This window comes from Gopherus evgoodei, chromosome 9, assembly GCF_007399415.2.
Source record: "Gopherus evgoodei ecotype Sinaloan lineage chromosome 9, rGopEvg1_v1.p, whole genome shotgun sequence".
Taxonomy (NCBI): Eukaryota; Metazoa; Chordata; order Testudines; family Testudinidae; genus Gopherus; species Gopherus evgoodei.
The window spans coordinates 17,224,024-17,236,879 of record NC_044330.1 but is presented as its reverse complement, the minus strand read 5'-3'; the positions used below and the strand labels follow the sequence as shown (position 1 = coordinate 17,236,879).

The following is a 12,856-nucleotide window of genomic DNA, read 5'->3' as shown; positions in this document are numbered from 1 at the left end:
CAAGTTAATATTAATGCAGTTAAAGCCTAAATTTAAATCAAAACTCCAAAAGTATCATTCAGAACTGTTAGGGATTCAAAGAATACTGTCTTAGGGCTTGATCCCGTAGGTTGCTGATTGCTGAGGAACTAGCTGTGAGAGGGAAAAGAATAGCACTGAACAACTGGCTTTTGCTCAGCATCTCTTAGTGACTTCTGCTGCGAGCCCAATTCTGCTTTGCCAGTCAATGGCAAAATTCATATGGAATTTTATGTGAGTATATGGGAACAGTTTCAAACTACAGAGAAATTTGCCTAGTGCTCTGCAATTTGAGTAAATCTCAATGCTCTCCCTGAACTGAGCACTTGTGTGTAGTGGAAAAGTAGATGCAGGGTGTGGGCATCACAAACTGGTTAAATCCTGGACATTAAAATGATGCATGGAACTGCTATATTCATTATTCTGAGATACTCCTGCTGCTGCCCTTGAGTGCTGCTTTGCCTGATTGCACATATGAGCTGAGTTTAGGAGAACGTGAGAGCAGAGGCTGTCATGAAGACAAGCCAAGAAAGAAATGTTTTCCAGTTCTTGCAGCTGGCTGGCTCAATGCCTCAGAGTCACAACCAATGATGGGCTCAGAATTCCTGCTGGCCTATTGACCTGCAGCAGCACCCATTCCCCGTGTCTTAATTTACCATATTAGACCACTTATTAAAAAGCACCACGCTCAGCAGCATACCTTTTGCATATAACACATTTCAAGGGACGTCACTCATTTTAAAGCCAAAATTATCTATGTTCTGCAATAATTTGGTGTCCCTCACTTTTTCTATTGAAAATGATCTGCAACAGAACAAACAAGGATCATGAAGCTGATGTTTTAGAAAGGGATAAATCTCAAAGCATTTTGTGATGTTTCCTGCATTAATTATTTTGTGTGTTCCTCACTGTAGGTTTTTGTCACACACTTTGTCCCATATTCAGGTCTTGGCAGGCTGAGAGATAAAGTCAGTAGCCTGCTGCCTTAATGGTGGCACTGTAATGCTCTCTCCCAGTCTCATCCGCATCCCTGCAGGACTGAGCCCTTACGCCTGGAAACATATATTTTGGATAAAATGGAGTTTTGTAAATTGAGGGTTGATAAACTGGGGTTCTACTGTATGTCATTAACAAAGAGTCTCTTTCCCCTAGTCTACTTGATGTGGCCTTGAGTAATTAAACAAAAGGAAAACTGATGCTTAGGATAGTAAGTGTCTAAGTATGTTTTTAATTTACCATGATTGTAGGGGAAAAGTAATTTAACATTTTAAATTAGGGGAACCTGTTCTTTTGTTTTATCTTTAAGTAAATCATGTTATATTATGACAGGTTTCAGAGTAGCAGCTATGTTAGTCTGTATCCGCAAAAAGAACAGGAGTACTTGTGGCACCTTAGAGACCAACAAATTTATTTGAGCATAAGCTTTCGTGGGCTACAGCCCACTTCATCGGATCCATAGACTGGAACATACAGCAAGAAGATATTTATACATACAGAGAACATGAAAAGGTGGAAGTAGCCATACCAACTGTAAGAGGCCAATCAATTGAGATGAACTATCATCAGCAGGAGAAAAACAACTTTTGAACTGATAATCGAGATGACCCATAGAAGGTGTGAGGATACTTAACATGTATCCCTATAGGTCATCTCGATTTTCACTTCAAAAGTTTTTTTTCTCCTCTTCTTTTCATGTATATTATGTCTTTGGTCTTGTAGATCACACCTTTTTCATTAGATAATGTGTGAAAGATGCTAACAGCAGCAACTAAATGAAGAAGCTTATCTTACTGTATTGTACTGTTCATACTGTGTGGCCTTTAGGAGTATTCTCTTTCTGAAACAGCAAAGTTTTGGGCTAAAAAGAGTAAGGGTCTGATTCTGCTTTCAATGGGAGTTCTGTCATTGACTTCTATTGGAGCAGGATTGGACTTTAATACTGACATATTTGTGTATTTTCTCTACATACTAGAACTAGGGTTTCTGGTTTTAGGGCTAAATTAATAAAACCCAACAAACCCTATCAATGCATGTCTGATATATATAGTAAAATACCCCAAATTTGTCATTTTTGCAGTATTTAAAACTATTTATAATGCCGATAGACCCTCCAGTCCTCTCATACTCACGAGGGCCCTGATCCTAATCCTACTGAAGTCAATGGGAGTCGTTCTGTTGACTTTGGGTTTTAGATCAGATCTTTGGAGATCATCCCTGGGAGTAAAGGGCTACAAAGGGGAACAATCTTTGATATAATTCAAAGAAAACAATGTTTTAAGCAGAGATTTAAAAAAACTTCATATTGTTTACTTCTAAAATATGAGTAAAAAATTCCCTAAAATTAAACATCTATAATGAGAAAAAAACAAAATAAAAACCTGAAGCCGGAAAACCTAAGTATAACTCCATAAGGTTCTCTAAAAAAAAAACCAAAAAACAAAAAAAAAAACTAAGTAAGTGTTATAAACTTAGAATGGTAATTAGTTCGCTGTTCAATTTTTCTCACATAACTTTAGCAAGTATTGACCTCTACCCTTTTCATTAACTCTTCTGTATTTTTCATGGCTAAAAACTTTCTAAAAAAGGATTTTGGGTTTTTCTGTAAAATAATAAAAATTTACTTTAAAAACTTTTGGATAAAAAGGCCACTGTTAACTTAAAAATCACATTCTTCCTGAAACATCTTTACCTAATACTCGAGTCAGTAGTGCCTATGATTACTAAAAGTGAAAGCAATTAGAGTAAAAAATTATTCTTCATTCTTTCATTTGCGCTCTTGACAGTTCTTTATTCATAGTAAGTTTCACTGTAGTCACACATTCCCTTTTGTTTGTGTAGTTTTTCAACACAGCAACAGGAAAGACAATTAAAAAAAATGCAATTGTAAAACCACAAAAATTGTCAGGGAGACTGAGGGACAGGTGTAGTACCTGAAGCTATTTAAATTTTTTTTTTTTTTTTGGTAAAATTGACTACATTTCCAGTTGGCAGTATCCCTTTATCTTAATGAAAACAATTAATGCAATGGTCTTCCAATCCTCCCTTCCTTCTCACTGTATGGAACATTCCGTTTGTGACTTAATTTTAAGTTGCAAGACTTTCAAACTTGTATCTTCATGAAAGCCTTACTGTTTTTCTTTTTATATAAAAAGAGTTTACACAGTCCCCATGAAATTCTCCTCCACATGGGAGAGTAGAGCTCTGCTATTCTCTCAGGTCAATTGGTCACAAGATGTCACTGCAAAGCTAAAAGAGGCTAAGGTGACATCTCTTTGCAGCTGAGAATAGCACCTTTGCAGTACCTATTAAGGATAAGGATAGGAAGGAAACCAGATTTATTTTTAAAGAAACCAGAGGGGACTTTAACACAATATATCCCATGCCCTAAAATAAGATGATTTCAGATCTGGAGCTGAATTTTGGAGTTTAGGCCTATCTTTCTAAATGGGCTCACATCTGAACAACACCAAAAGGTGGGGAAAATTGGGACCTGAACTTTGCAGCTTGGACTGTGAAAGAAACATGATCATTTTGCACATATGGGTTTATTCTGCCCATAGCTGAAAAAAAGAATTATTTATCAGTTTTCTTTGCCTGAGAAATTTCACTTAGGGCAGCCAAAATATAATGAACACAGATTTGCAGGGTGGAAATCTGTGGTGGGATAAAGTGGGAAGAAAGAGGATTCGTATAAACAGACACATCCATTCTCTTTGTATATGAGGAGAAACCTCTAGTGGCGAATGTTCTCTTCCAAGAGTTCCCTACCGCTCCTGAAATAAGAATGAAAAGCAAAAAAAATTCTTCACAGCACTACTGGACAGGGCCACATATTCAGCCCTTGCTGTGCTTTTCAGATTATTCTCATATATATATAAAAACATTAGAGGCCTTATTGATTCTCAATACCTGCAAATTCTTTCTATATTTTTAACAAATATTACATGCTGCACCAAAGGTGTAACTAACAGTCTCAAATATGTACCCATATTGGCTGAGCTTTATAACTTACTGGTGTTCCAGTGTCCATGCCACCTCCGTGTTCTTTTGTTCTGATGTGCCACTGAAATCACAATTGAACACAGATGATGCACCTGACTACATGTGGTAGCATTGGACATTATTTACTTAATATATCTGCCATATTCGGCAGCAGTGAAGCAGTTAATGAAGGGGTCTATGTCTTATATGTGTTCACATTATTTTGCCTGTGTCTGCACTAGATGTGTAAGCTAGTAGGAGCAGGGACTGTGACTTTTTGTTTGTACAGAGCCAAGCCCAATGACAAGGCTTAATAAATAAAATTTAATACTGGATGTGTTGAAAATCAATCTGTGCTAGGAATAACTGAATTAGAAATACTTCTGACAAAAGAAAAAATAGAAGTTGGAAAGTCCATCAATACCAGTCTTCTCTCACTCCATATTGCAGAATTTGATTATGTTGACTATGCCCATATAGTCTTAATAGATGATTCCATTCTTAATAGTCCAGAGTAAGGTGAAAAATCTCTAAAGGAACTCAGTATGATCAGTAAGAGGAATTCCAACCTGACCCCAAACCAGATAATTATTGTAATTCAGTGCATCAAAGAAAGAACTGCCAGTTAAGAATTACCACTGATGTTTCTGGTCATGCAGTGACCAAATAATTGCCCATTTTTAAAAAAAGAAATCCTAGAATTGTGGAATAGTCTTCACAGGACAGAGAATTCAAAATGTTAATTTTTTTGAGTATGGAGGGAAAAAAAAGAATCTGAACTTTTTAACCTAAATTTGTGTTTTCTGGGCTGTTCATATATTTTCTTACTGTGGCTTAGTTCAAACTGAGCCTCACCTAAATTTTTGAGATCTCCTTTAAGTACTGTATTATGATCCTCATAAGCTTCTCTACAAACTCTATAGGCTTCTGCTCACCAACCTGCTGTCACAGTTATGACCTTACATAACTTTTATCAGCTGAGCCGCTCTCCTTAGAATCTTCTCCAGAATTTGAGCATTCCCACAAATGTTTTACAGGAGGTTACAGAAAACTGGACACAGCACTTCACATGGTACTTCCCTCAGATGCTGTACAATGGTATAATGGCTTCTCTTGTTTTGTTTGTAATACTTCTGATGCAGCTCAGGAACTGACTTGTCTTCTTTGCTGCAACTGAGTAACACCTTCCCATACAGCTGACTTGAATCCCTATCAGCATAGGCAGCTGGTGGCTAGGGCTAGAGATCAGTCCCCACAAATTGCTCTCTGCCAGGAGCACAGGATCTTGCTGCCCAGCATCTCTGCCTCTGACCTGTTTCCCCCTGGACACAGGATCAGTCACAGGGGGCAGAGCCTGGGATTAGGAGCAGGAGTCCATGCACTGTGTTGCAGTGTCATCCACATTTGGTCTGGCTGTCCCTTCAACATGACAGCAGGGAACAATCAGCCTATGGGGAGGTGCTAACTGGAGCTGGGTGGCCTGGGGCAGAGTCGGACTCAGTGCTGATGGGAAAACAGAGCTAAGCTGAATGGTCTGAGGGAGCAGCAACTTCACTAAAATACTGTGCCCCTGAGCGCCCCTGCTCAATCTGGGGTTGCGAACCCCACCCCCTTACTTTAAGCACTTTCCTGGTGCTCAGATTTTGCTGGTCCTGGGTGCTAATAGGAATGGGCCATTGGCCAACCTGTGGCTATCCCCAACTCAGACCCAACCACAAGAATATTTGCACCCGTCATCTATGCCTGTCAGTATATTCCAGCTCTTTACACGGCATCATATGAGTTGCTTTATGATTCTTAGAACCAAAATGCCTCACTTTATATATGCATACATTAAAATCCACCAGTCATTACTGATTAAATCTCATGGAATATCCTACCAGTTTTACCATTGCTTGTATGTAAAATCTCACACATGGGATGTTACCCCCAATTCCTAGTACCTATTTACTTGTTTTTATATGTAAAATGTGCCCAACACATTGTGTCCAAGTGCAAATATAAAATTACTAAAGTCATACACAATTTATTGACCAATATAAACAAAAGTAGAATAAATTCGCACCTCCACACCGTGAACTGTGACCATCCCTCAAAATCAGCTGAGATAAAAGCCTACGAAAATAGATCCTCGAATAGTCAACAAACTCTGTTTCTGTTAGACTAACAGAAATATACATATTAGAAACAAAGGCCCCAACTCCAGCTTCAAAGATTTTTAAAGCTAAGGAAGTACCTGGTTTGCCTCGACATTCTGAATTACAAATAGTACAAGGTGTCATCTCAGTTAGGCAGATCCCAAACAGGAGTCATACATGGTTTTATAGATCAGGGGTTCTCAAACTGGGGGTTGGGACCCCTCAGGGGGTCATGAGGGTATTACATGAGGGGTCATGAGCTGTTAGTCTCCACCCCATGCCCCACTTTGCCTCAAGCATTTTTAATAATGTTAAATATATTAAAAAGTGTTTTTAATTTATAAGGGGGGGTCACACTCAGAGGCGTCCTATGTGAAAGGGGTCACCAGTACAAAAGTTTGAGAACTACTGTTATAGACCATTGTCAATAACCTGAATTTCACTTGGAAGCAAATAGGAAGCAAAATCAGTCTGGAAAACTGGTGTTAAGTTCTCCTTGGAGGTGGTCAGCTGCTTTCTGCAGCTGTTGTAGCTTCTGAGTTATATCTTGAGGGTATCCCATCAAGTGCACTGCAATAAGTAATCTTGGAGGAATGGGTAACAGCAACAAGGCCTACACCACAGAAAATGGTTACAGTTTCGGTTTCCTAACCAGACTTGGATGAAAAAAAGCATTTTAGGCTGTAGATACCACGTGAGAATTCAGGAGCAAAGTTGGATCCAAAAGTTTCCTCTGCCCAAACTGCAAACCTCATTGACAAAATGTAATCAGTCCTACTCAATCACGGAGGCAGGCACCACTCCATCTTGCCTTTTGCTAGATGCTGCCCCATCCTGCCAGCATCAACAACTTGTCTGGATTGAACTGCAACCATCTCACCCTATTCACATTCAATCCTAGCCAGGCACTGGGAAATTGATACACTACTCCATCTACGCTCAACAAAAATCAGATATAGAGCTGTGTGTCACCTGAACACTGATGGCAGCATAGTCCAAAATTTTTCACTATCTTTCTGCAATGGCCTCACATATTGAACACATTAACTAGAGCAGTGACAGAATAGTACTGGAACAGTGGACCCTATATGAGAGAACTTTTAGGCATGAACAATTCTGTAACCCCACAATTTAGGATATATTTGAGAAGAATAAAAACTTCCCATCTATCCTAGCCAGTATTTGCAGATGTGTTAACAGAACTTCACGGGCACTGGTATCAAAAACTGCTGACAAATCTTTAAAAGAAAAAAATGAAAAATTAGCTAATTTGTCTATTTCTAGGAGATCATCAACCAATGAGACCACTCTTTCTGACATAATCAGGTCCAAAGCCAGACTGAAAGAGATCATGGAATCTGACACCAGACTACACCAAAGTTGCCCAGCTATAATCTTCTTAATAACCTTCATGGAAAGAGAAGGTTAAAGACTGGGCACAATAGAGTATAATTCACTTGCAGTCATGGCCTTCTCTTTATATTTGATCTATACTTGTAACGCAATGCATAATATGCATTTTAAAATATATTTCATGTTTTTTGGCAAATCTGCATTTATTACTTCAATATCAAATTGCAAAAGGATTTTTTTTTAATATGGAGGATTACTGTTCAGGTTGTCTGGATTCTCTGATTAAAGACTCCCTTTCTATACATTGATGTAATAAAGCTTTAAAAAAGCTGGTAAGGCTTAAAGTGCCAGTGATCTGCAGATCAAGTTGTCCCAAAGTATGTGTTACATGATGGACCATACTGGTTCCATTCTTTTGTCTGGGCCCTGTATTGGGTTACTGGGTGATTTCTGAATCGTCTCTTTCAGTCAATTGTGTATTATTTGTCTTACAGGATACAGAAAGCTGTGTTAGGATTTTCCTTAAAAAGAAAGACCAGTTTGAAAGTTGGTATCATTGCAAAAGCTTTACACCATGTATAATCTGTGAAATGTATTAAAAAATAGGTTTCTAACTAAAATGGACAAATGTATGTATATGTGTAGTGATAACTGTGACAGGTTAGACCCCCTTTTTGGGATGCCACCTGATGTACTGGGGTTTCACTAAGCTCCTCCTGCTCCACCAGCCTGGCTTCTCTCTCTGTTAGGCTGAATTAGGCTCTCCGGCATTTGCAGCGCACACACACAGGTAGGGCCACACCCAGGTGCAGACACAGACTTAAGTCAGCTCTGTGTGAGAGTATTCACCTAGCACTCATGTGCACACACCCTTTGGTGAATAAACCCAAAATAATATTGTCTTGCACTGTATAGAAAGATCTGCACAGTACAAGCTCATAAAAATTCACCCTCTCCCTCAATGTGAAGAGAGATGTGCACAACTTCTTGCCCTGCCCAGTTAGAAGTTGCACAAACTTGGTTTAATAATAAACAAAAATTTATTAACTATAAAAGGCAGATTTTAAGTGTTTATAAGTGATAGCAAACAGAACAAAGTAGATTACTAAGCAAATAAAACAAAACATGCATACTAAGCTTAAGATCTTAAAGAGACTGGTTTCAATAAGTAATTTCTCACCCTAAATGTTATTTTAGGTAAGTTGCAGAGTTTCTGTAGCTTAGAGTTCCGGTTATTTATTCTTACAGACTGGACCCCTGTCTGTCTGGACTCACCTCTGCCTTTCCCCTCAGGTTAGTTCCTTTGTCCCTTCAGGTATTTTCAGGGGTATGCAACGAAGGAGAGTCCAGATTAACCCCCTCCTCAGCCTTAAAAAAGATTTACCCCAGGCGGGAAACATTTGTCTGATCTCCATCCACCTACAAAGGAAAAGTATCAACAGTGTCCCAGATGGTATTTTGTATCAGGTGATCTTATCAGCTGGCCTTGCAGTGTCAAAGCAACTATGACACCAGGTTTCTTTGCAATGGCCACGGGAAGGAATTCCAGGCCTTACTGGAAATTCACATCTTCAAAGACTCATTGTCATTTTCTAATGGCCCATTAAGGCTGATTACTTACTGTCTGATGGCCGTTTCCCAAGTATAAACACAGATGTAATTGTTACATAGTCAATATTCCTACCTTTAGATACAGAAATGATACATGCATACAAATTTGATAATCACATTCAGTAAATTATAACCTTTCCAATTATACCTTATATGAGCCACCTTGCATAAAATATATCTTAGTTATGCCATATTCGTATCATAACCACCTTTCTATGAAGAATATGGGGTGTAGCGTCACAATAGCCATCTTGATTTTTAAGAGCAGTGGTATTTGTAAAATCAGAGAACCCAGTATCAGGGATTATAAAGAAGTCTGTAAACACTGGTTCCATAGTTGTGGATATTTTACAAAGACATTGTCTGTGCCCCATGCAGCTTACTATCTAAAACAGATAGATACAATACAGAACAATCTTGACTATTTGAACATCACACATCCAAAACCCACTTTGTAAGCTGCTTGTATTCCCGTTCTACTCCTAACACAATATACAAAATTCAGAACTTAATTCCTGAAGTCCTACGCAGCTGCCAGCAGATCCAGTCTCCTCCTTACCTACAACATTTCTCTATTCAACATTGCCCTAATCAAACTCCAGCAAGGCAAGAGCATGATCCCACTCTCCTAAAGACAACAGGCCATTGGAACAAGTGAGATACTCACATTATGAATTGAGCCATCTGACTCTTTTTACTTGGTGGGAGATAACTACCACCGTAAGTTATACATCTGGAATCCACATGAACACAGAACACCTTGAAAGGTTCTGCTACCTGCAATCACTCAATTCTGACTAAGCCCTATCATACTAATGTCTGGACACACCCCAACTCCATGAAGGTTGATACCATCTCTTTCAGCTGCACTGACACAGGATGTCCCCTGGCAGCACTGGGCTTTGTGACATCTGTAAAACAATCTCTTTCCATAGCCAAGTTCCACCATGGGAAATAATTGTTTTATATTCCACATATCCACCACAATAGAAGACAATTATAGGAAAGGTCAGTAGTTCCCTCCTCGATTCTTGGTATGCATTCCTATTCCTATTTGATTAATTCCTTGGAGTTCCAAAGTCACTTAATTCTTCTCTGGGATGGCTCTACCATCTATCCAACTCTCCTTCAGTTCAAGGCTGTGGCCACAACAGTTCCTCTGTTTTGTTGGCCTTCAGGTAGTCCTCGATTTGTTGCAGAGCCAAGTTCACCTACGTCTGCATTCTTCCAGGCAGACTTTCCAAGTATTGCTCCAATACTATGAATTTCCCTACTATACAGGTTCCAGAAATTGTGTAAGATGCCTTTTAATGAAAGATCAGTATGTAGATTGAATTAAGAAACTTTGCTGTTCCACTTATTTAAATTCCTAATGTGATGATGACTCAGCTAACAAGTCTGCTGTTTTAACAGCAGATACATGCTATCTCACACCACGACAGAGAGGTACAGCACAGGACATATTTTCCTGTTCCAGGGAGTGAGAGCATTTTCTTTCTAAAGTGTTTTGTGTGTGTATGAATATGTCTCTAACCTGAGTGGCCAAAGCTTTCTTGCAGTATTAGCAGAACGCTTCTCGTAAGATAGATTTAAGCATTACATCACATGCCATTTGTCATTATTCTGCATATCAAGTCATGTTTCCACTCAGTGTCCTGTTAGCACTTGTGCATTCCATCACTTCTATGCCAAGTAAAGTGTGTTATCCGTGGTCATTCAGGAGACGGGCAAAACCTCTTTCACAGGAAAGTTAAACCAACAGCCTCAATTTGAACCTACTGTTTTGTAACTTCAAGAGCTAAGCACATTAAATAATTATTAAAAGTCTCCTGCCAACCTAAAAATCACACTTGTCTGAATATATTTTATCCATTATTTTTAGAAGAAACAACTAATTTTACTCTATCTAAAATAGATTAAAACTTTATTTCCCTATATTTTCAATTTATTTTGTGTATAGTCCCCTCTACAGTCAGCCAGTTTAACTTGTAGCTTGTGTGTTGTCCAATACCAACGGAGAGAAAAACATTTAAAAACAAATAGGAAATTGTGATTATAAAATCACAGAAGTGCAGAGTGATTCAGGGGCAAGCATATCTGAAACTTTTAAAAACTTTTTACTGTTTTCAATTGACAGTATAATTTTCATTTGCGCATGAATACAAACTGAGACAGGCTGAGCGCTTCCAGATTAGCAGGAGTAACCAGGTACAACAAGGTTTGGTGTGGGTTGCATATTCTGATACAGAACTAAACATGCTTTGCTAATATATATGGCCTATTAGTAAAAGCATGTGGTGAAACAATCTCAGGTAAAAAGGTATTTGATTTTTATGTAAGATGCATATCTGCACCTATCGCTCAAACTATGGGAAAGGGTCTGACTAACCTAAACAGGTACAATGCCTTCATAACCTGTGGACATATCAACAAGCATCTACAAACGGAGGCACGGTGCATCAACTACTGTATCTTTGCTTTAGTCTAATCTCTCATTTAGGAATGTGTAGTAAATTGTCCATTCTAACTGTATGTACCTATATTCAAAAGAAAAGGTTATTACTAACCTAGTTTTGAGGCAGACTTTCAAGACAGAGAATAACGTCTATGACCATTTACAGATACTCTTTGGTTTGTTTAATCTATTGCCTGGCATAAAATAGTGTACCTGGCAGAATATACCTGGAGTGCTGCCACACACATTTGATACATCGTGACGTGCTTTGTATTGTACTTGAATAGAACACATGAGCACAGTAGGCAGAGATGAAGAAAAACACCTGAGTAAATAAAGATTTAGGAGCTTAACTTTGGGCACTCGATTTAAAATTTTTGACCAAGGACTTTGTAGCCTTTTGGACCAAACTCTGGACCTTTTCAAAACAGGATGCCTCTAGTCGATGTGCAAAAATGCATGCACAATTGGGCACTTAAATTTGTGGGCTCATTTCAAGCAATTGTTCTAAACTGTGGTAACTGCATACGTAAGTTTGTGTATGCTGACACATAGTGGTAGTTGAAGGCCAGAAGAGAACATCCCATCAGATTCTAGGCTGACCTCCTGTTTATCAGCCGCTTATCCCTTGAATTGAACCCAATAACCTGGATTTTAGACTAAAGCATTACAGCCCTCAACAGACTAAACTATTGTGTGACACAGAAAGAGACCAATGACCCTGGACACAAGCGTGAGAAAAGAACTCCAGGGATATAGCCACACTTGAATGGTTAGTTAATTAACGTGTTAGTTAAGACGTGTTAACGAACACCACTGTGAGCGCTAGTGTAGACACCACACCAGCACCTACCACCGGTGTCCCGTCCAGGGCGCTAGGTAAGATGCAGGCACCACAGCTACGCGACCCTGCCCTCAGGCGGAGCAGCGGCGGGGCGAGGAGCGGCGCGCTACTGAAGAGAGACGCTAAGAGGCCGCCTAATCCCCAGCGAGGTGCTCGCCCCGCCTGGCTCGAGCCCCGCCGGGAGCCCGCCAAAACTGCCTCCACCCAGTCCGGGGAGCCGGTCTCTATCCCAACCCCCACCTCACCCCTCCCGTCAGTCGGGAACCCCAATTTAGCTACCAGCCAGCTCCGCCCCGCTTACATAAGGGCTCCCGCGGCCTCTCGCGAGACTCCCACCCCCACGTCACCGGCAAACCAGACGGCGACAACATGGCGGAGCGGAGGAGACATAGGAAGCGGGTCCAGGTAGTGCAGCTTCCCTCGGGGACTTGTGTTCTCCTGCCCTGTCTCTGCTCC

At 39.7% G+C, this 12,856-nt stretch overlaps 1 protein-coding gene across 1 annotated transcript in view; it reads left to right on the top strand.

The window, feature by feature from the left end:
• Positions 1-12,704: 12,704 nt before the first annotated feature.
• SEC62 (SEC62 homolog, preprotein translocation factor) overlaps positions 12,705-12,856 on the top strand; it is a 33,836-nt gene continuing 33,684 nt past the window's right edge. The window contains exon 1 of the mRNA XM_030574580.1: positions 12,705-12,805. Coding sequence (XP_030430440.1) covers positions 12,770-12,805 — 36 coding nt within the window. The 5' untranslated portion in view covers positions 12,705-12,769. The remainder of the gene's footprint in view (positions 12,806-12,856) is intronic.